At 41.9% G+C, this 21,979-nt stretch overlaps 1 protein-coding gene across 4 annotated transcripts in view; it reads left to right on the forward strand.

Moving 5' to 3' along the window:
* The window catches only part of JARID2 (jumonji and AT-rich interaction domain containing 2), a 215,960-nt gene that overhangs the window by 72,292 nt on the left and 121,689 nt on the right, over positions 1-21,979 (forward strand). For 2 of the 4 annotated variants that reach the window (XM_027676086.1, XM_027676084.1), the window contains exon 2: positions 21,740-21,875. Coding sequence is in view for 1 of the 4 variants with exons in the window: in XM_027676084.1 (XP_027531885.1) it covers positions 21,740-21,875 (136 nt within the window). In the remaining 3 variants the exon portion in view is untranslated. Of the gene's footprint in view, positions 1-19,083; positions 19,186-19,280; positions 19,295-21,739; positions 21,876-21,979 lie in introns of those variants that run through there. The other 2 variants (XM_027676085.1, XM_027676087.1) reach the window with 2 other exon arrangements.

The raw sequence follows: 21,979 nt of genomic DNA on the forward strand, positions 1-21,979 counted from the left end.
CTGGCTTCAGCCTCACAGCAGAGGTGTAAATATGTGAAAGAAAATAAAATGTGTGAGGATGCAGCAGCATGAGTTTAAGCCTGGGTGAACAACTGGAATATGAGCCTTCTGGGTACACCCAAAACATGTGGTGGTGGTTTTGTAGCTGAGGCTGAAGCCTGTGCTGCCACAGCCTTATTGCCACTTTTACTTAAATTAGTTAAAAGCCTTTACAAAATCAGACATATGTGAAGATCTGTCTGAAAGGTTCCTTTAGCTAAGAGCATGAGAGACTAGTTGCTGGTTGCTTGCAGTGAGTAAGAGAAGATGTTTTCCATACAACTTGGTCTGGGTCTGAAGGGAGCTTGTTCTGTGTGTAAAGGAGAAAACTGCTCAGCTCTCGGCCCCTCAAGCACCTTAGCATCTGTGTCGATGCAGGACTCAGTCCTCAGGTTAGATTGGAATGATGGTCTGCATTTTCTTACAAGTAAGTACTTTCCAACATGGAAGGAAAAAAAAGTTTGCCATGAACTTTTCTGAGCTCCAGGAGTAGCAGCATGAAATGGATTTTAGTACTTCCTTATTTGAAAAAAAAAACCCAAGAAAAAAACCACAGTTGCTGTTTGGGAGCAGCTGAAGCAGTGTTGGGAACTGGGGACAGAAGGAAAGGAGACTTGAAATAAGTTGTAGTTAAAGTCTTCTCTCTGGCCTTGACATATGCCCCATTTCCCCAGATTTTTGACTTCTCTCCCCAGTCACACTACCCAGTTGATTCCTGATCTTGCTATCCAGCTATTAATGTGGCTCAAGACTGTTAATGCATAGGTTGTGCTATTTACCTGTAATGCTGAATTGCAAAAAACCCACCATTTTTTTGATTATTTGAATAATTTATTCTTGGTAAAAGGATTGGGAAAAGACTTCTGATTTACAGAAATAAAACCTTACATTTCAGTGAATGACACTAGACATGGTGGTTCTTGATTTAAATTCTCATGCAGTAATTTTAAAGATCTTTTTCATATACTTAAGGTGTACCTTTGAAAACAACAAAATTTTAACAAAATGGAACATACTTATTTTTCAGTAGCTAGCTGTTTGCTTCCTTGAGTTTTTAGTAAATCACTCCTGGTGAATTTGCAGTGTTTGTTGTTGACTGTCAAATTGCTAGTATGAATGCTTGAGATATGCCTCCCTTACGGTTCCAGTGTTGCAGAAATTAAGTCTGTTTGGACCTGTCATAACTGAAAGATGAATCCTGGGTTTGTTACAAAGGCCTTCAGAATTTCCATAGTGCATATGGGAAGTGAAACTTCCTGTATATGCAGTTGAATTGTGGTAGGTACTGGAAAGCAGGTAATGAGCTCTGCACACCAGTTCTGATATCACTTGTCACTCTTCTGATCAGTGTGCTGAAAGCAACCTCATGTAGCCTCCCTTTTGGAGACCACATTTTGAAAACCATTTATTTTATATTTTCTTCCATCAATTTTTTTCATGTGTGCCACACACACATTGCTCACTTTTTTGTTAGTTGACTTTCTTAGGTAATCCTGTTCAGAAATTGTCTTTCCACAACAGCTTTGAAACCTTAAACAAAAGTATATGAGAAATAATTTGACTGTGATAGTGGTTGCAAGACATAATGGACACCATTCCCCTTATGTATAGTATTTATGAACTCCACGATGTTATGGTATTTTGATTTAATTTTCAGTTCTACCCAGTTCCTAGAATAAACTGCATAGCCCCCTTTTTATAATTGACCTGTTTCTTTGACCTCAGAACCATGATGCATTTTAAAGTGGATATCATCGTTGTGATGGATTTTTTGTGTGTTCAGTTTATTAAGGATAGACCTAAGCACATGCCATCTTAGATGGACTAAGATGTCTGTAACACTTGCACTTTGTCCCTAAAGGGGAGGCAGACAATATCAGAATATGCAGGAAACATTTGATAAAGGAGCACCTGTTTTTAAGTGCTTGATTTGTAAGATTTGGTCACCTTGCTCATAAACATGGTGTAGTATTTCAAACATTATATTCTCCCTTTCCATTGAGAAGGAAAAGAATACTGGACCCTAGACAATCTGAAAGTGAAAAAGTGATATCCATATATTGCATTTAGAGAAATATACACCAAAAAGGAGGTGAATTTATTGGAAATTTGTGGGCTCTATTCATAAAGTTATAACATTTCTGATTTAGTTTGCAAATATTTGCAAGGGTGCACAGCTTCAGGTTTTGTTTGTGCTTGTGCTATTGGACTGTTTTGAGCTGGACCAAGAATATGTGCTGTAGGGGTGAGATAATGCCAAGTATGAACTAGATGAGCTGATGTAATTTCACAGGTTTTGTGAGTTTTCTAATAATTGTATGCTCTTCCCCTCTTCCTCTGTTTCCTCCTCCTTCCTGGGAGTGTAGTACTGATAGATACCTGCCAAGCCGTTGGAAGAAAATCTGGGAAAAATATGATGAAGTGTAAGCTGCTTCACAGACATCTTGAATGTTGGTGGAGACTGGAAATGCACGAGCAGAAATCCAGTGTCCTCTGTTAACAAGAGGTGGAGGGGCCTGGGGAGCCGATGGCCAGTGTGAGGTTTTGGGCCATGTGAGTGCATGGAGGACCAAGGCAAGGATACAGTAAAGGGAAGAGAGCATCAAGCATGAAGAGTAGACTAGTATGCTTCCATGATCCTTCCCGTCACCAGGAGGTTAATAATCTATTGGCAGATCTCAAGGAAATTGCAAAGAGGGGTAGGATTCTCAAAGGTAATTCCTGCAAGTGGCGTGGCTGAACTGAGGAACAGGAGGAAAGCTGAAGGCCCTTCCTGGCTACCAGGTGCTGCGTTCCGACCAGCAGGGAGCAGAGTGCTGGGGAAGCTGAGTGCATGGGTCCACACACAGTCAGATCTCATTAATTCAGCAGCTCATAAAGCAACTTGTTGTGATTACCTCAAATTTATGTCTGTGAACATGGTGTGCAAGATAAATTTTTTACTTGTGTTTCACTTGGTGTGGCAGCTGGGGAACCTGCTCTGAGACCATCATCCTGCCTCTTCCCTGCTAGTGGATGGGAGAGCGCCCATGTTTCCAGAGCAGCGCCCAAACCTGATTCTGATAAACAAGTAACTAAACAAACAGCCCCGCCTTTATTGCTCAAATGCAGCAGCTGGACCTTGTAAGATGCTTGGCTAAAATGGAGAGATGTTCATTCCATTTACTAATTGATTTTACTTTTGAACTTCCTTTATTTTCAGCTATGTGTAGCAATAGACATAAGAGGGAGAGAGAGGAAAACAAACCAAAAATCAAGTGAAGGCATTTTGTCTCCTCCTTTCCAGACTGATTCCCTTTGTGCCCGTTTGGACTTCCCTGCAGGCAGGCTTATCTGTGTGTAGGGCAGGTTTGTGCTAGCCTCCCTCCCAGATAACATGTGCCTCAGTAGGATGGGTGCCCTGCCTCCTGTCTCTTCCTTGCCCCGTGCAACTGGCCTCGAGAGCAGAGCAGCATTGGGATTGAGTACTGGGATTGGTTTCTAGAGCTCAGGTGCAGTGACCTTTCGGACACGATGGCCCTTGGACCTTGTGGCTTGCTGTGAAATTTGTGTGAAGGCGCACGCACATTTGTGTGAGGGGATGAGCAAGTCTGTGTTCCTGAGAAGTGAAATTTCACTGACCTGGTCCCAAGGTGGTTGAGTTTCTGCTCAAGCAAAAATACGTTTTGCCTTTTTGTCTCTTTCATGTAAGAGAAATGTCACAGAATAAATTTGAGGGAATTAACCCGTTTGAAGTGTTTGAGATGTGCTCTGGGGAAAAATGGTGAAAACCTTCTCTACAACTACATAGGTCTCTTTCTTCTCAAAACCCCTCCGTTCTTGATGTCTCCCTGATCCTGGTCCAGAACCACTACTCCGGCTACAGCCTCACCACCCTCTGTACCCAATCTTGGGGACACTTTGGTAGCCCCCTTTTCTGTATTCTCGTTTTGATGTCTGTTCCTTCCTTCCTTCTTTCCTTCCATGGCCATGGCAGCTCTACAGGATGAGCATGAGCACCCACGCCAACTACCTCTGGCTTTGTATCCTGAACTCTTCAACTTTCACCCAGTGCCGCTCTCTCTCTATTCCCCTCTATGTGGGTCTCCACTTACAGCACACAGTGCACCAAAGGCTGGTTATTGTTGAGAGGTGAAAATTGTTCCTCAAGTTGGTGTTTTGCCTAAAGTGAAGGCTTGGCCTTCTCTCACTGCCAATTTTTTGTCCTATTTCTCTTAACTTCACATTTTTAATTAGTATTTCATATTTCTTACCTGGCTGAGGAAAAATACATTCCTTTTCCCCCAGTAGTCTGGTTTGTTTGTTTGTTTTCTTTTTATTTCCCTCTCCTTCTCAGTCCTGAAGATGAATTTTGAGGTTTTTGGTTTTTTCTGTCCATATTCCAAGTTCCAGCAGTTTTCCGGTCAGAACCCATTCTGCAACAGGAATGAGGGGTTTTATTATTACAAGAAGTAGATTTTTTTGGTGAGAATCTTGCCAGATTGCCATCCCTGGCAAATGTTACAGGGCAGAAACAGAGAAAAAAGGCTTTCAAACTTTGTGGTTTATGCCTTTTTATCGTCCTTTTCATTGCCTTGGTCTTATGTGTGTATTTTTGGTCATGAATCCAAATTTTTACCCAATGAAATTTTCTGTTAAATGCAGTAGATTGTTTACCAGTTAAGTAACTTTCACAGCACTTTGATTTGCCCTTTTTTTTTAATCTACAATTCAAAACATTTACAATCTATAAATCTCTACCTTCTCATAGTTCTGACACTATACCTTTTTGGTGAGGTAGCTGGAGCAAAAAGATATCTAGCCTGAGAAATAAATATTTTCTGTTCTCTTTCCAAATTTGAATGTCCCAGGTTTATTCTTACATGTTGTTTTTCTCCCCCTTGCTATCCAAGACTGACTGTAGAAGGTAAACACTGGGGGAGCTAAATGGGATTACAGCATCACTTTGGTAACCTTTCTTAGTGAATGGGCAGTTGATCTGTCCATAATGCAAAGCACTTAATGTATTGAAGCATCTAAGAAAGAAAGCTACTAGTTCACCACTTAGGGTTCAATTTCCGGATAATAACATTTATTTATAGGGAAAAAAGACTTAGTTCTGCAATTGCAAAGTAGATATTGTCACTCAAAGCACAGTCTTTTTATTAACCTCAGATTTATATGGTTAAGTAATTGTTGTATTAGTAGCATTTCTTGAGTGGTAATGTGGAAAAAAAATAAGACAGATGTCTGTGTACAATGTGCTCCTTGTTTATTTATCTGTAGTAGGCTGGGGCTAAATTGGCCCACTGTCAGGGGGCTGTGAGTGATAGTCAGCTTGAGCTCAGCTACCTGAAGCTTGAAACGCTGCAACTCATGGGCAATATGTGCCACGTATTTCTTTGTGCGTATGCCTGTCTGTCCTTTCCTGTGCATAGCAAAAGGTAGGGGAAAGACTTGTGCATAAGTGCCACATACTGAATTTTGTTTTTCTTGAATAAATGGGTTGACCAAAAAAACTGTTGCTTTCTGCTGTTTGTTTGTATGTGCCTGTGGAAGCGGAACATATTTCTCTGGAACAGGAAAGCATATAATATTGAATGAATGCATAGCTTGGTAGTAACACATACAGAATGCTTGGAGGTACTTTTTTTCTTACTATTCAGATTTTGAAACTAAGGAAAATTCTTCTAACATATCCATTTCTACTCTGTTCCAATTTCCACAGCATTTTAAATTAGAAATGTCATAAATTTGGTATGAAGCTAAAAGCTTGTTACAAAGTAAGACAGGAGGATATTCATAAAAGGAAGAATATTTAATCTATCTTCTTCATGGCCATTTTCTTAAACCTGAAGTAAACATGGTGAAATTGAGTGAATTTCTATTAAGCAGACTCCTCTGCTTTCAAGTCACGTTCGGAACAGACAATTGATGGCATATTTCCAGCTGGCAGAGCTGTCGAAAGGTAGCATGCGACTTCAACTCCTTTTTTTTTTTTTCCCTTTTCAACATATGATTGTGCAAGTCTCACCAAATTCATCAGAGAGTAAATATTCGTTCGGTATGTAAAATAAAGAATAGATCTGCGAGCTGGATTCAGTGAGTAAACAGATTTTTATCATACTAGAGGGTTTTCTTCAATAGTGCGGGTGCTTTACACACACATTTTTTTAAAAGATATGACGATCAACTTGGTGTCAACTGTTGGAGTCAATACAGAGTCCCATAAGTCTTCTTTTGCTTTTTAGAGTTTTTTGTGGGGAGAAGGGTAGGGACAGGATCAGGGGTTTGCACAGTGAGTATTTTCTAAAGCTTGTGTGGAAAAACAGCCCATTTAAATCTGTTGTCTTTTTCAGAAATAGGAAAAAACTTCACCACATTTTGGTGGCTGTTATTTTTTCCACATAAGGTACTTAGGGACTAATAAAGGTGATTTTGTTTTCTGTTGGTCATGTCTTGATCATATTTTGCCAGGTATTAACTGCTTGTGTGAACATTAGCAGCTTCTCACAGCCTTCCCCTCCTGTAAAATAGCGGGAGGTGATAATCTGACCCAAATAAGTAAGTAACAAACTCTACTTGCCTCCATGTCTAACTGGTGGCTGGAGTCCTTCCTCTCCCCTCTGGAAATAACTCTGGTACCCCTGGGGCTGTTTCGGTGCCTGAGAGCATTGCAGCATCCTGGGAGCACTTCAGAGGACTAAAGCAGACTGCAGCAGCACTGTGGATGTAAGGTCCGTGGGCAGCACCAGCTTGCCAGATTTTGAGCAGAGACTCAGTATAAGACTCAGTGTTGGGAGTACATAGCTCTCAGTGTAAACCATGCTGGTTGCGTGGTATTTTAAGAGCAAGGTGCATTTGCGCAATGCTTTCCCTGTGAACATTGACACCTAGTGAAAACAGTTAACGTCAATCCAAAACAAGCCTTGTGACTGCCTGTGGTTTAGTTTGGTCACATACCAGAGACAAAAAATCATTGAATTGCTCTTTCCTGACATGTACTCCTTGAATGGAGTTGGTGTAAATTTAGTCAGTTCACTTTGTTGAGTATCAAGAGCAGTGTGATATGTAAATAAAGCTTTATCAGACGAGATAGATTTAAAATTCCACAGTTGGCAAGGAAGCGTTAGCAGTGTAATATAATACAAATATTTACACAGTAACTTCTAAGTCTTCAATAAGTGCTTAATATTTGAAATATGTGTTGTGAAAACATTGACTGATTAAGCCGTACCATTGCTGCTACATCTGTATGCAGCAACTTGCAATGGCTGGGATGCAGGAATCACGGGGAGGAGTAGGTCACTCAGCAATGCAAAGTCACCCTTTTTTCTTCCCCCCAATTTAATTAGGATTCAGCACGATCTGCTCTCCCAAGGTACATATAGCTCCATCCCTGCATCCTGTTGGAGCCGCTGCTCTCAGAAGCTGTTGCATTCATGTAATGTGACTGGATGTGATCACGTGCCCAGTGCATCTTAAGAGTGCTCCAGTAGCAAAATTGAGATACCGAGTTTGTGCCTGCCCACAACATGGCGTGTAATCCTTACTAGTCTGTCCCTCCTCCTCGTATCTGTCATGGCCATTTTATAAGGAATTGCAATGGACTGAAATGATGGATTGTTAATCTTTTGTCTGCCCGCAGCATCAAAGGAATGGTGCTGGACTCTAACTGGTCTGCTTGTTTTGCTGGGAGCAGAGGCTGGTGGCAGGGGAGATGCTGTCTTCGGGTGGATATTTCTGCCTTGCCTAGTCCATCACTGCATTCAGCCTCCAGTTCCAGTATTACTCATGAATGAGCTCACAAAACAGTAGAATCAATAGACTGCAAATTAAAATAAACAGAAGCACAGCTCCTAAACTTGCTTGGATGATTCTCTACTGCCACCTCATTTGCCAAGAAGACTGCAAGAGCTGATCCATGCCTAAAAATGTACTGCTGCTATACAGTCTTTCCCCCCCCACCCCTCCTTTTCTGGCTCCTCTGTTTTGCCTTCTGCAAGCATACAACAAAGCTGAAAACCAGAGTGGTTTGTTGTGTGCTTGAAGTGTGAAGGTCAGGTTGAGTTTATTGTAGGTGGTGTGGATATGATCTATCCTAAAAATCACGGACTTGATCACAGTCTGCCTTCCAAACCATCACTTCACTGTGATGTTGCTAGATATGATTTAACTAGTTCCTGAAATGTTTTGCCATAAACCTGTTGTTGATAAGCTCTGCTCTGTCTAGACCCTCGTGACAATTTCATTTCACTAAACCCATTGTTTTCCATAGAGAAGCTAACAGACAGCTTCCATCCAGCCTACAGTCTTTTCCCTATGATGTGGCGGGTCATGCAGGAAACCCAGCCCACATAATAAATCTCTTTTCCTACTGCAGGCTAATGGAAACAACCAGCACCTGATGCTGATGGTGTGTGGGGAGGTGTCTAGCAGCCTGTGCTTCTGCCCACTCTGTAGGCAGCTGCCATGCTGCCTGACTCAGGCTTTGGAAGGGCTGGAGGTAGGCATTGCTGTATGGGGCGCGCAGAGATGCCACAAAATCCCAACTTGGCATTCGCTCCTGCTGCAGTTGTGGGAGGTTTTCATGTCTCAATCAACTGTGGTGGTAACATGCAAAGCTAGATTTTGCAAGTGAAAGGTGAAGTAGCAGATGATGCCATCAGAAGCTGATGTTGGGGATGTTGCTGAGGATAGTTTAGCAGGTGGGTGATGTGGTGTGAAGCTTGCCTGCAAAGGTCTGTCTCTAAGGTAAGGCTGTAACACCTGCCCATTGCAATGATAGGAACAGGATGATTGCAGTGACCTTAGCTTGCAGATGAAGAGAGGTTGGAGTTTGCAGAGAAATGATGCAATTCTCATACTGTTCATGATGTTTTTGCAAGGCTAAGAGCAAATAATCTTGAAATGAGCTGGCAGGTTTATGATTGGGTTTTATGAGCTTTTATGATGTTTATAATCTGACATTGAACTTGCAGTTTAAGAGGTGAAAGGTTTAAAGGAACACAGTAGCAAAGGTGTACCACTGAATTTCTTCTGGGTGTAATTTTAACGTATGGCTTAGATGCTTCCCTGATGTGGCAGGTTTGCTAAAGTATGGATGATGCAGTTCACAGTGCATGTGTCACTGAGTAAAACTGACTCCATCCATATTGAGTGTTCCACAGAGGGAAGAATTGAACAGAAAATGTGATTTTTGCTTTTCTAAGGATGGACATGGACTGGAGGTAACTGCCTTGTGTGGAGTAGCCACCTAGGCCCCACAGTGCAGCCATTGTGTCTCCATTTAAATCCCAGGCTCAGAAATATGGTATATTGCCCCTGTCTGCTTGGTATTTTTTGGTTGTTTTTCTGGTATTGGTAAAAATCTAAGGTTCCCTGCAATCTTTAAACTGGAATTCTTAAATTATGACCTTTACCCATGGTCCTTTTGGAAAAAATAATACTTTTTTTCCTGCTCCCTGTCTTCTGATTCTGCATCCACTTATTTTGAGAGATATGCGCTTCAGAGGTCCTGCCTGCAGATGTTTGCATATGTACAGCACAAGCCTGTTCTTACTTAACTATCCATTTCTGTTTTCCTGTGTTATCTTGCATTGCTCTGCGGGGCTCGGTGAGCCGCAGGTTTGCTGCTGGCTAGCTTTTTGAGGTTTCTGCTATGCACACTACTGTATTTGTCTCCCGGTTCTTTGATTTGTAATGTTTTGCCTTTGATTGCTGCAGAAGGTATAAACAAGCCTGTCAAAAGCCTTGTTTACTGCGCAGATTCTGTGGGGGTGGCTGGCGGCCTCAGACCCTAAAATAGATATGGCAATGAACTGAACGGCTTAAAATGCTGAGAATTTAATTTGATCTTTCTTCTTGCTTTAAATATTGGGACTGAATGAGGATTTCTCTAACAGAACAGAAGGTGAACATGTTGGTATGTGACAGTAATAGAAGGGTCCAGACCTGCTGTCATTGAGATGCTCTTCTGCAATCAGAGGCTGGGCTTGGCCATTGGGTAGCAGCTTGTCTTCTGCAAGTCATTGTACCTGGGGAGGGGAGTGCTATATCCTCTGATGCTACAGCATCCATGGGGGTGGTTTTTCTGAAATGGTTCCCTGGATCCTGTTGTGGGATAGCCACTCTAGGAAAACCTGAAGCAGTCCCTCATGGTTTTAGCATCTGTTTTATGCTGGCTTTGCAAAGGAAGAAAAAAGGAGCTGCAAAATCACACAGGGGTTCCTTTTTTCCCTCCTCTTTTTCATGTAGCACCATGCAGTTAGTAATATCATAGCTGGGGTTTTCAGTTGTGGTGGTGTGAAGGTAACAATGATTTGGCTTTGACGTGCTGCAACAGCTGCAGAATTCATTGGAGCTTAGAAGCCTGTGAGTTATAGCTGTGGTGCCATTTACAGCTTTTATGGAAGAGCTCTTAAATTTGTGAAATGTGTTACTTTTTGAAGTGCATTATATTTGTAATTTGAATTCTCTAAAATCCTGTCTGAGGAAAAAAAAAGCTTTGAAAATCCCCCTCTACCCACTATAAACATGGGGAACTCTTACCAGGCAGGGAAGCAAGTCTCTTAAATTGAGTGATAGAACACACAGATGGATTTGTAAGTGCTAAAATGTCAATTAGTGCACTTAAAAGCTTAATGGTTGTCTTTGATGTGCTTCTAATATCATCAGTAAAGTTTGAATGTTGCCATTGATCAGGGAGTGGAGGAGGGATAAGGGAATTGAATGCCAACCCAAACAGGTCTCGTGGTCGTGGACGGTGGGGGAGGCATATCCTCTGCAGACCCCTGTTGCATGAGCTGTGCCCCTACAGGGTCAGGGTACCTGGCCTGACACCCTGTGCATCACCCCTGCCCTAGTGCTGAGCCACCTGGCACCAACCCAGCTCTGCCTGCTGAGAAACCCGCAAAAGCAAAGGAAAAATCATTGTAGCATTATTTTGAAAGTTTGCACGCAGACTTGTTGGTTTAAAAAAAAAGAAAAAGGAAAAAAATGTGAAAAGTTCAAAACTTGATTATGTTTTTTCTTTATTGGTTTGACAGAGATCTGGTTGTTGTGAAACACCTGCCTGTTAAAAATCATTCTGTGTAATTAGGAAGGCCTACTATCTCCATAAGAAAGAACTTTTTTTTTTTTTTAATACCTTTTCCCCACAAAACCTCCCAGCTGCTTGTCATCTTCTGAATTTGTCTACTCAGGAGAGATACAGTGTCTTCACATATCAGGCCAGATCTTAGAGTTGCCAGTGACCATTAGCTATTTTCCTCCCTCGTGTTTTAAATTGTTGTAAGAAGTGAAGCCTGTATGTGGCAGAGCAGCACTTCAGCCTACCTTGGTCTGAAATTCTTGACCTGGGTACCTTAGATCTGCCACAGCTTCAGTTCCAAGTTATGGTCTTTACTGTCCTCTGGCACTGGTTATTTGAAAAAATATTTTGCAGGCTTTCTGGGAAGTAACTTGTATGCATTCATATGATTTGTTACTGAGCAATTGCCTCACACAGCAAATGCTGATTTTATTATTTGCTTCTCTGTGCTACTACAAAACCATCATTTATTTGCTGGGTAGTATTTTGGAAGTCGAATGTATGTAATACTAAAGAGCGAGCTTGGTAAAGCTTTAAAGCATAGGTTTTCACTGCTTATGTAGCTTGTCTTCGTGCAGAAAATTTACTGGTGTAACTAAACTGACCTGAAAATACGTTTAGAGTAGCTTTAGAGTCACCTCATATGTTTGGTTTAAACAAGCAAAGAGTACAGATTTTGTTTACGTCTCCCAGCTTCAGTGGATGCTTCCCTCCCAGCTTTAAAGAATATTCTGTCAGTCGGGAATGTAAATAAGGACAAAAAATTCTGATAGAAATCTCCCTTTTTTGGGTAGTACATCAAGCCAAATCAACGTCACGCTTTTAGCGCAGTATCAGCGTGTCCATCCCAGGAGCCTTTGTCAATACAACTGATTTAGTTCCCTGTCCAGCTCAGTAAAATTGATTCAGGCCCCAGTATCCTGAGGTTTCCTAGCAATAGGTTCAGCACATTTGGATGTCATTACCCCTCCCTGCGTTTAAAGACTGACCAGATTTTTTTTTTCTTTTTCTTTAAATCTTTTTTTAATCTGATGATTGTCTGAACTAGAGACATCCCATAGACTGATGTGAAAGAGGAGGAAACCAAGTTAAACATTTCCAAGCTAGGGCAGGGGACTCCTTGCACCACCCAGACCTGCTTTGGGTCAGATTTACGCAAACTTACAGGTTCATCACTGTGTGAGTTACTCTGTGGGTAGAGTTTGCCACACCCCAGCTTTGACAGTGCTACTCTCCTCACTGCTGGCCATGGTCCTCCTGCAGGGCTTTTGTGATGGAGCTACTCATGCAAACATGAGCTACTGCAGTGCCATCGAAGTGAGTTAGGTGAGCCGAAACCTCCTCTCTGATGGCTTTAAACCAGCACAACCCATTTGTACTGGAAAGGTTTAAATGGGGGTAAGTGCAGGGTCTCTGCTTGGTCGAGAGTTATCCAGCAGGGATATGGTGACCTTCCCAGGTTCATGCCTCAGAGGGTTACTGATGGGCACAATTATGTCGAACAACGTAGCTAAAATATATGGGCTTTGGGCTAATGTATTTATTTCACTGGGAGAGCAATGTAAATTTTATATTGGCAGATGCATATTTTTTATATATATATGTACATATATATATATATATATAATGCGTGTATATATATATACCCACACAACTGTACTCCTAGAAAGCAGATAGATGAGCAGATCTTTTCTTATTACAGGCTTCAGCATCCTGGTACCAAAGTCCTACCAAAGAAATGATGTAAACACTGACGTCCTGTTGTACTTGAGAGGATAGATGCTAAACACATCAACAGTTCTCCGGCTTCTCTAAAGTATTGACACCACTGACCAACCATTCAGACACTATGAAATGCAAAAAATCAGATCTCTTTAAATTCCCATAGAAATACTGAAGGCAAATTTATAACACACCAATTTTATCTTTCTCTCTTCCCTACTACCTTGGCACTATTTTGGCATGCAAAATAATGTTCTTCCAAGTTGAGGATCAGGCTAATATACAGCAGGATTGGATTAGCCATACATGTCTCTAGGTCTTGTTAGCAGACATTTAAACTGCAGAAAATATTTTTTTTGTGGACTATATTTGTATGGCTGCATACTGGCGCTTGAACACCTTATAAAAATATGAACTGAATCAAAATGAAATTAATTAGAAAGAATATATTTGGATTTAATTAAGTTGAGCCGCTGAATACTCTTAGTGCATACTGGGTTTTATGTGTCTATCTGAAGTGTACTTGGTGGAGAGTTTTAATTCGAACTGGAGACAGAGTAAGAATATTTGGAATGTGAAATTTATAAATGGCAGCGATTTTCAGCTAGGAGTGTAGACCTTTTTTGGAGCTTGCTACCATTTCTCACTTCTCTTTTTTCCCCTCTCCTTAATAAGCTACTTTTATGTTCAAATTAATACCAGATCCTGAAAAAGAAAAAATCCTGTTATGGCTCTTGGGCTTCTGCAGCATGATCAGAGTTGTCAGATCTGCAGCTGCAGGAGATTTTTTTACCTTTGTGCGTTTAATGGCTCATACTACTCTGTTCTTTGACGGTAACATTTAAACGTAAAAGTGCAGGGCTGTGGATGGCACAGGACATGTGGCTGCCTTGACTACTGTCTCAGATGTCGGACATGCCAAGACTCAAAGAACTGATTTGGCAGCTACCCAGCAGATTTTTATAAAAGCTCAGTTGGTGGCCAGAAACCCCGGCTGTCAGAGTTATGTTATGCAATAAATTGTTTTTCAGCAGAAGTTTCTAATCCAATTTCAGCTGTAGTTTTTTAGTACTGTGTAATCAAAGATAAATATATATCATTTCATAGGTTTCAGAAAAGTGAAGACATGCAGTGTAAGCATCCCCCCATCAGGTTGGTTGGTTTATTTTTCTTTTAAGAAAGATTTATACCTGTTCACCTACACAGGAAATGATGCTTAGATTATTTTGGTTTCTGCTTGGGAGGTATGTATTTGTATGCAGCATGCCCTTTCAAAGATAACTCAGTGTGCATTTTAGGAGATGTTCCCTTGTTTTGAACAGAGCACCAGGTAAGGAACCTATTTATAAGTTAGAGCTTTTGCTCAGGCATAAATTGGCAACAGTTGATGGTCAAACAGAAAATTCTACCTTGTCAGGCTGTCACTTATCCAAATCGTTGCAGGCCCTCTCCCTGTAACAGATACACTCCTCACCCCCTTATATTTCCCTTTCACTCCTCTAAAGTAAATAATTTTGGAAAAATTGGGTATGGTTCATCTGAATGCAGTGAGATGTTTGGGGTTCACAGTATTTACATTACAGCAAAGTGGTTTTTATTTCCTGAATACTGTCTGTGGTGCCCTCCCTTCCTCACGGTGATTGTCATGGTTTGGTGCTGAGGTGGACTCGCATCCCTCTAAGTGTGAGTTTCTGCTCAAAGGGACAATCCCACTTTTCTCTCTGCCCCAGCAGTGGTTGCCATCTGGTTACGTGATTAGTAATGAGGGAGCTGATCTGGATATAGACAGTAATTTTCTTGTCTTGGGGTAGGGAGATTTTGATTCTTTTCCTCAATAAAGCTGGTCAAGTGGCCACATAAGGGCTGGTGCTGGCATTGGAGTTGGAGCAGGTGCATCCCACGTTGGTGTCAGGTGAATTAATCTGGCTTTGAAAACCTCTCCCCTAGTCTGAGTAATTATCTTATACCTTTACACCTCTTTCTTCCAGCACTCCACCACCCTTGGCTTCTCTCTGCTCTTGTCAGAGCCCAAAACTCAGACACTCTCGTTGCAAAATGGTTGATTATATTCCTGGTCTGGCCTAAGAAAGTTGTAACTGTGAAGTCGTAGCTATTGGTGAGAGTTGGTTTGAGTTGAAGTCCTGCTGCAAGCTGATAAATTAGGAAAATTTAGGGCTGTCTTTACTCTGAATTTGTTTTGTCTTAACCTTTTTTTCCTTTTTTCCTTTTTTTTTTTTTGGTGTTTATCTTGGTGGACCAACACGGGAAACAGTTGATGTCTTGTAAGCTTTCACTAGTTTCATATTGAGTAGTAGTTTTCTAGAGGTGCAGAACCATCAACGAGGCCTCTGAGTTTATGTAAAAGAAACAGCACATGAACTGACTATTTTTCAATATTTCATTATGAGGCTGAAGATAAATTTAGGAACTATTTTTTACACCTCAGTTCTGGGAGCCTGTATGAAGACACTAGCAACGTGTATTTGAAGATTCTGAGTGTAACTCTTCTACCCTAATGTATTTTTGCAAGAGCAGGTTAAAGCTCACTGGGCTCAAAAGTGCCTGAGGCCTTTAGTGACCCAAAAAATGCAGCATTTCTCTCCCACGCTGCTCTTCAGAATTCATCTGAAAGGAGGAAATGCAATCCCTGGTGCAATAGGAGGCGGTGAAAGAGTGCAAACCAACAGGAGATTGCGGGCAATGAAAGCTGTGGGAGAAGTGCTAAAGCTGGGAGAGATTTTTATTTTCCTCCAGTGTTTTTTTTCTGTCTTAACATTGGTTCTGCTAGTCAGGAGCTGTAATGTAATGTGAGTTCTTTGGGGAAGTTTTCTGCAAGTACGAAGGGAAAAAGTCGCTATAATTACCAGATATGCTTAAAATGCTAAAACAGAACCATTAATAAAGGAAATTTCCCCTTTCTTCATGTTAGTTAGCGCATTTTAAAAACATGACCTATTTTCCTAAACTAGACAGAACAGATTACATTTTCCAGAAGGCATGAGTCACTGTACTATTAAGTCTCCAAGCTGTATCAATCTTCATCAACTTAAGCCATTCATGAGGTTTTATTTTTTCTCACTGAATATAAGCAGTTTGTTTTAAATGAGAAACTGCTACATCCTCTCTGGATAGTTAAACTTGATTAAAAGGTTAAATATTAAATAAGTGTGAACTTTATTCTGAGAGGAGAAGGGAGTAGAGGGACCTTGATAGTAAGCGAAAGACTACAAGGATAATACTGTGGGTATATATATGGGTATAACTAGTTTTCACCATGCTCTGCTTGGCTGTAAGAAGTCCAAGCAGCACGATAGCTGACAGAAGGAGCCAAAAATCTTTATTTATAGAGCTTCAGTTGAATATATTAGTGTTTCATATCAGTACCCTGGGAGTTCAGACTTTTGCTAGGAGTATCTGCTGAGGAGAGCCTATGCTCTCTGGTCGAGGAACAGCCTATGTGCTCCTGCAAGTTACGTAGAGACGGAGTTTACACCGATGGGCCAATAGTGGGGTTTCCCCCTGTGAGGACAATGTGCCTTTGGGGTGGTTAGATGGTTGATGAGACTATGTAATCCAATGGAGACTTCTGCTAATGCAGCAGGGGAAGTACGCGTGTTGATAACAGCAGTAACACTTTGCGCTTTCTCATAAGGTTCGTGCCGTGCCATACTTATACTGAAAAAGTGGGCTGTGTAAATGAATAAGCCTGCTAATTGCACTTAGTAGTGCTAACTCGCCCAAGCCTGCACAGAAGGATCACTCTCAGCCTCGGTTGGTGTATCTAGGTTTTCCTCCAATTTCTCTTAGGTCTGACTTCTGGAGAAAAACAGGTATAACTGTTTTCCATTGATAATATACAGCCAAAAGGCAAAACTCTATTGAAGGTCTTGAGTCCAGTAAACAAATGTTTCCATCTTGGTCCTTCAGCTGAAAAGTAATTTATATGATCTCTGAAAATATGTTTTTCATGCAAAAGATTTTTGTTATGTTTCTAACTAAACACAGTAAAAACCACCCTTTGAAATAGTTCTCCTTCAAAAATATCCTTGAGGAAAGAGTAGAAACTTGTGGTTTAGTTTTCCCATTGCTTCAAAATGACCTTCTTGCATCTGTGGGAAAGACTCTCTGGGGGTTGTTGAACCATGAAAGCATATTCATTTAGGGCATTGGGTACCACAGTGATTTTAACCGAGTGTTGGCTGCAGCACTGGAAAAAGAAAAAAAGAGGGAGTTTGTGTTTTGTTGTTTTGCTTTTTGCAACCTGGCATGAAGAATGAGGTCAGGAGATGCGTGCTTGGGAAAGACCCAAAGAGAGAGCTGGAAACATGCCAGCCTCACTGAGTCATAACACACATGCTTATAAGGATCTTTGTACCTTACGAAGTCCTGACTTTTTAAATAAAACCATCACTGCTGTTAAAGTATTTACATAAAAGTAAAACAAATAGCATGGAGTGCCTCATGGATTCTCCCTTGTTCCAGCTTTCTTTTACCCTATGAACTATGACTCCTGTTTGCTTAAGGCAAGGCCAGGGCCAGGCTGAAAAATGTTATATCTGCAATGAATGAACGGAGAAGCTTCAGTCATGTTTCTGCTGCTGCTCGAGGAGTGCAGTAGCTCCCACGACTTCAGACTGACATTTCACCTGCCCAGGAGGTGATGTAAAGCTTGCCCTTCACTTCTGCTCGCTTTGCCTTTGTTTTAATAAGGATTTGAGTATAATTTCTGAAATAGGAAGGCTGTGTGCAGCCTGTGAACATCACCTCCAGAACTATAAAGCTGAAAGCAAGCTGCCAACCATACAGTGCGAGAGAAAGCTGTTCTGCAACCTATGAGGTAGCATCCTGTGTAGGAATGTACCGCGTAAGTGAATGGAGGTTGTGCTCCTCTTCCCTGTCCCCTTGGACTGAACTTGCCAAACTGTTGCTTGACTGTCCTGGTGAGTGTTCAGATATAAATGTACGATATGAGGTTCCCTAAAACGGCACAACAAAGAAGGTGGCATGATTATTTTTTTTAGCAGTTTAAAGGAAATGATGCAGTTGTGTTTCCTTATTCTGCCCTGGGGTTTCCCAAGTTGTTTGTATCCGTTCCTTTTATACTGAGTTTATAAAATAATCTTATTGTCAGATTAGGAGGCAGAAATCATCTCGGCTGACCTGCACAGTGAAGGTTATGGGCTTGTGGTGATGAACCTACAGTTTAAGATGTTATTCAGTTCTTTTTTGGGTTTGAGTCAATAATGGACAATCCATTAGTTCCCCAGAAGTCATTTCAATGGCTAATTACTTGCACAGTTGCAGAAACTGTGTTTTAATTCTGTCTTACATTTTTCTGAATCGAGTTCCAGCTGTTGGATGTTATTATACCCCTCTCTGCCAGCCTCAAGAGCCATCTATTAACAAATCTCTATTCCCTGTGGAAGTATTTAAAGGCAGCAGTTGAGTCAGTCCCTTTGAGGTTGGGTTTTGGGGGGATGGGGTGGTGTTGAGAAGTTACATAGATTAAATTCCTCAAGGCTTTCACTTGACCATACTTCTAAATTGTTCTGGGCATGTGTATATTGTTTTGCTAAAGTGAGATAACTCTTCCAGTTGTTAGCAGTGTGAGTGCAGACCGGGCACATGACGGCTCTCCCTACACTGGGGTGATGAGGCAGAGGCGATCTGACCCATGTAATTATGGTTAAATGTGTTGGGAGCTGGAGCTGCAGCCGGTGGAGCAGCAGCTCAGCTGGTCTCTGAGTCAGCTGCTCTCTGGCTTGCGGCTGCTTTTGTGCTGTAGGCTCTGGGGAAGATGTGTTCGACCATTGTGAAACCTTTTTATTGCCCCTGCATGTGGAGCCTTGTGAATGCAGGTGTTGGCAGTGGCTTTAGCCCCTTATTTTGCTGACCTTGGGTACACATGGTGTTGGGGAACTTGAGGACCTTTTTTCAAGCCACGTAGAGGGTGTGGGGAAAGCCCACAGCAGAACAGTGTAGGCAGGACAGTGGCTGCAGCCTCAACACAACTGGGCTGATGGGAGCTCTGGTGTGGAGAGACTCTCCCGTGTGCATTTCTATTGGCAGCGCTGCTGTTTCAGAAGTCAGATGAAGCCAATGTGGTTCATCTCAAGTTTTACAGCTCCAGGAGTTGAGCCTCATGTGAAATGTTACTGTGTTGCTTCAGAGGTTGATGAGAGAGGTCTTTGTTCCTGTCTTCTGGGACCCATCTCTTCGCTGGTGGCACTAATGCCCATGCAACCCCCAGGCTGGTGGGAAGGTGGGAGTGTCTCCTGCAGTGGTGCTGGAGCCTCCAGCTGGCACCAGGAAGACATCTTGGCTGCCTTGTCCCTTGGAAAATTGGGTGCCAGGTTGCAAGCCATCCTTTTGCATGTCCAGCACATTGTCTGGGGAGAGGGAGATGACTTCAGACTGTTCACAGGAGTACTTGGGGAGGGTGGCCTAGACCAGAGGCCTCTGGTGTGTGGTGATGAGCTCCTTCCCTCCCACAGGTGGGACTGTCACTGGCATGTGCCAGGGCATGGGTTGTACCTGCTAACAGTCGCTTACCTGCTACAGTGGTCAGCACATGCCGATTTAAAGATCAATCCTGTCAGCAGGTTTCACCCCGTCACTACTGAAGCAGCAAATGCCACCATGCGCTCCTTGCAGTGAGCGGTCTTGACAAAGTGGATTTAATAGGGAATATATTTTTGTTTGTTTAAATTATTTTTCTGTGTTTTTGTCAGGATTAAGTGGGCCAGTGGGATCAGGAAATGATGGGTATTTTCATGCAGCTTCAAGCTCCATGGGAGCTGTATGGTCTGGTGGAGGAAGGAGTTTGTTCGTGGCCTCAGACTGGGCATGGTGTCTGGTGGGAGAGAGGCCTTGGGCGGATGAGGGCTAAGGAAAGTGGCATGTCTCTGAGTATGCCTGATGTTAACTGGGGTTGATTGTTACAGAAGGCTTCTGTATGCCTGGCTTAAATTATGCAAAAATACGGGGTGATGGTTTGGTTGCCCCTTTTTAGGGTTTCTGTCTAACTCATTTAGGCTTCAGAGTCAGAAGCAATGTGCCTGGCTGGAAGGCTCTTCATCCTCTTCCTCTTCCTGACCATTATATTAGAGATTTGTACAAATGCCAGTGAAGGGAGTGAGTGGTGTCCCCAGGCTTGTGTCCATAACATGAACAGGTGCTGAAGGTGCTTATGACTGTTTCCTAACTGAGCGTGATTCCCTTAAGGATTTATTAAGTAATTTCTGTGAAAACAGAAATGCGCGATGTCCCCCTGGGCCCTTGTTGGTGGGAATATAAATGGGGCCATCTTTGGGCAAGCTTTGTTGAAATCAAGCAGGCTGCATCTCTCAAGTGTTTAGTGTCGCTTCTGCTTAGGGCTGAAGTTGTGTTTGGCAGCAAAAGGGTAAGCCATAGCTGTTGGTATAAACCTTTGTTGACAAAATAACTGGATGTACTAGTCCTTTTAAAGTGCTTGCCTGGAGGTTTTTTTCCTTTTTTTTTGGTTGCTGTGGGTGTTGCATTACAAAGGTTGCTTTCTTGGCCCAGAGCTGCCTGTGCTCTAAAGTTCCTTGGATATGGCTCAGCCTTCTTCAAAATGTAGTAGCTTGTCCCTCGTGCAAAATGCACATCCTGCTGCCAAAGTGCTGGCTGCTTTCACTGCACTCATTGTGTTGCCTTTTTTGTTTGTTTGTTTGTTTGTTTTTTAACCCCCGCCAAGTAATTTGTCATAGAAATTTTTTTGGGGGGTGGGAGTTGGAAATGGTTTTGATCACTGAATTGGCTGAATGCCAATATGTCACTAGAGGAGCAAAGTAAAAGCTATCACTGGTCACCCTAAACTATGCTTTTTTTTTTTTGAGTTGGTGGTGCCCAGCATTATTTTGGCACATGAGATGGTCTAAGCTCTCCTGCCTCCTGGTGGGGATCGCTGATGGGGCTTTAGGGATTTCCGGTGTAATGTGACAGTGTAATATGCTGCTGTACACTTACACTTACCACTTAAGGTCTGCCTAGAAATGTTAATCTTTTGTGTGGCAGTGATGTAGCCCTTGAGGAGTTCAAGGGCAAGAATGCTCAAAGAGTGATTTCCAAAGACCCTGAGACAATTATAGGGCTTATGAAAATATGATGACTTACCTATCTTACATCTTTATATCAGTTCACTGATTTAATTTATTTGAATGCTAAAGACTTTAGGGAGTTGCTTTTCCAGGGAATTAATCTTTTAACTAAAGTGAGTTCTAAATATGACATAACTAGTATTCCTTTTGACAATGTAACATTTGTCTCCTCAAAATAAAGTAGAAAACATCTGCCCTGTGAGCCAAATTCCCCTTGGCTTTTCACTGATATTAATTCAGAATAACTTCATTGTTATCAATGTACAACTTCATTGTAACACTGCAATAAATGCAAATCACAAAACCAGAGGGAAAAATAACCTGAACCAAGAGGCACAAACCAAGGCCAAAATGGCAACAAGAGAAGTTGGTTCACAAAACTTACCTCTTAAATTTCTGCAACATTCGTTTTAGTGGTTTTTTTTTCCTTCTCCTCCTAATTATCTGGGAGCACTTCCTGGCTGTGATAAATTTCTCTGTGAGGGATTCATTATAAGGATTTTAACAATTAAGTTTCTCCTCCTGTCTAACACCTAGTACGTGGCTGCTGCTGTTTGTAGGATAAAGGATTAGAGGGACTAATGCTCTCATTCGATGATAATAGTTATGTTTCTCTTCTCTGTTAGAGCCGATCAGGTTGCATTTTCTTACAGAGTATTTTTCTTTAGTTTCTCTCTCTTTTTTTTTTCTAAATTATAAGTAACCTGTGTAGCCCTAGCCTTTGGGTTTTTGTTTTTGTTTCAGAAACATGCAACTAATGTCTCCTTTCTATTTCCATCTTCTTTAGGATGACAGCGATGGGATTCCCTGGTCAGAGGAGAGGGTGGTGCGGAAGGTTCTTTATTTATCTCTGAAGGAGTTCAAGAACGCACAGAAGCGGCAGCACGGCGATGGCATTAGCGGGAGCCTCAAGGCAGTGAACGGTGAGATGCTTCTGTGGTACTGCTGGAAGGACTCAGTCCTTTTTCCATGGGGTTCTTCTGTAGCAGGGAAGGAGACCAGTATACCTGGTCTTTTGACAGGTACA

The sequence above is a fragment of the Neopelma chrysocephalum genome, unplaced genomic scaffold, assembly GCF_003984885.1.
Source record: "Neopelma chrysocephalum unplaced genomic scaffold, ASM398488v2 Primary Assembly neopelma1_26, whole genome shotgun sequence".
Taxonomy (NCBI): Eukaryota; Metazoa; Chordata; class Aves; order Passeriformes; family Pipridae; genus Neopelma; species Neopelma chrysocephalum.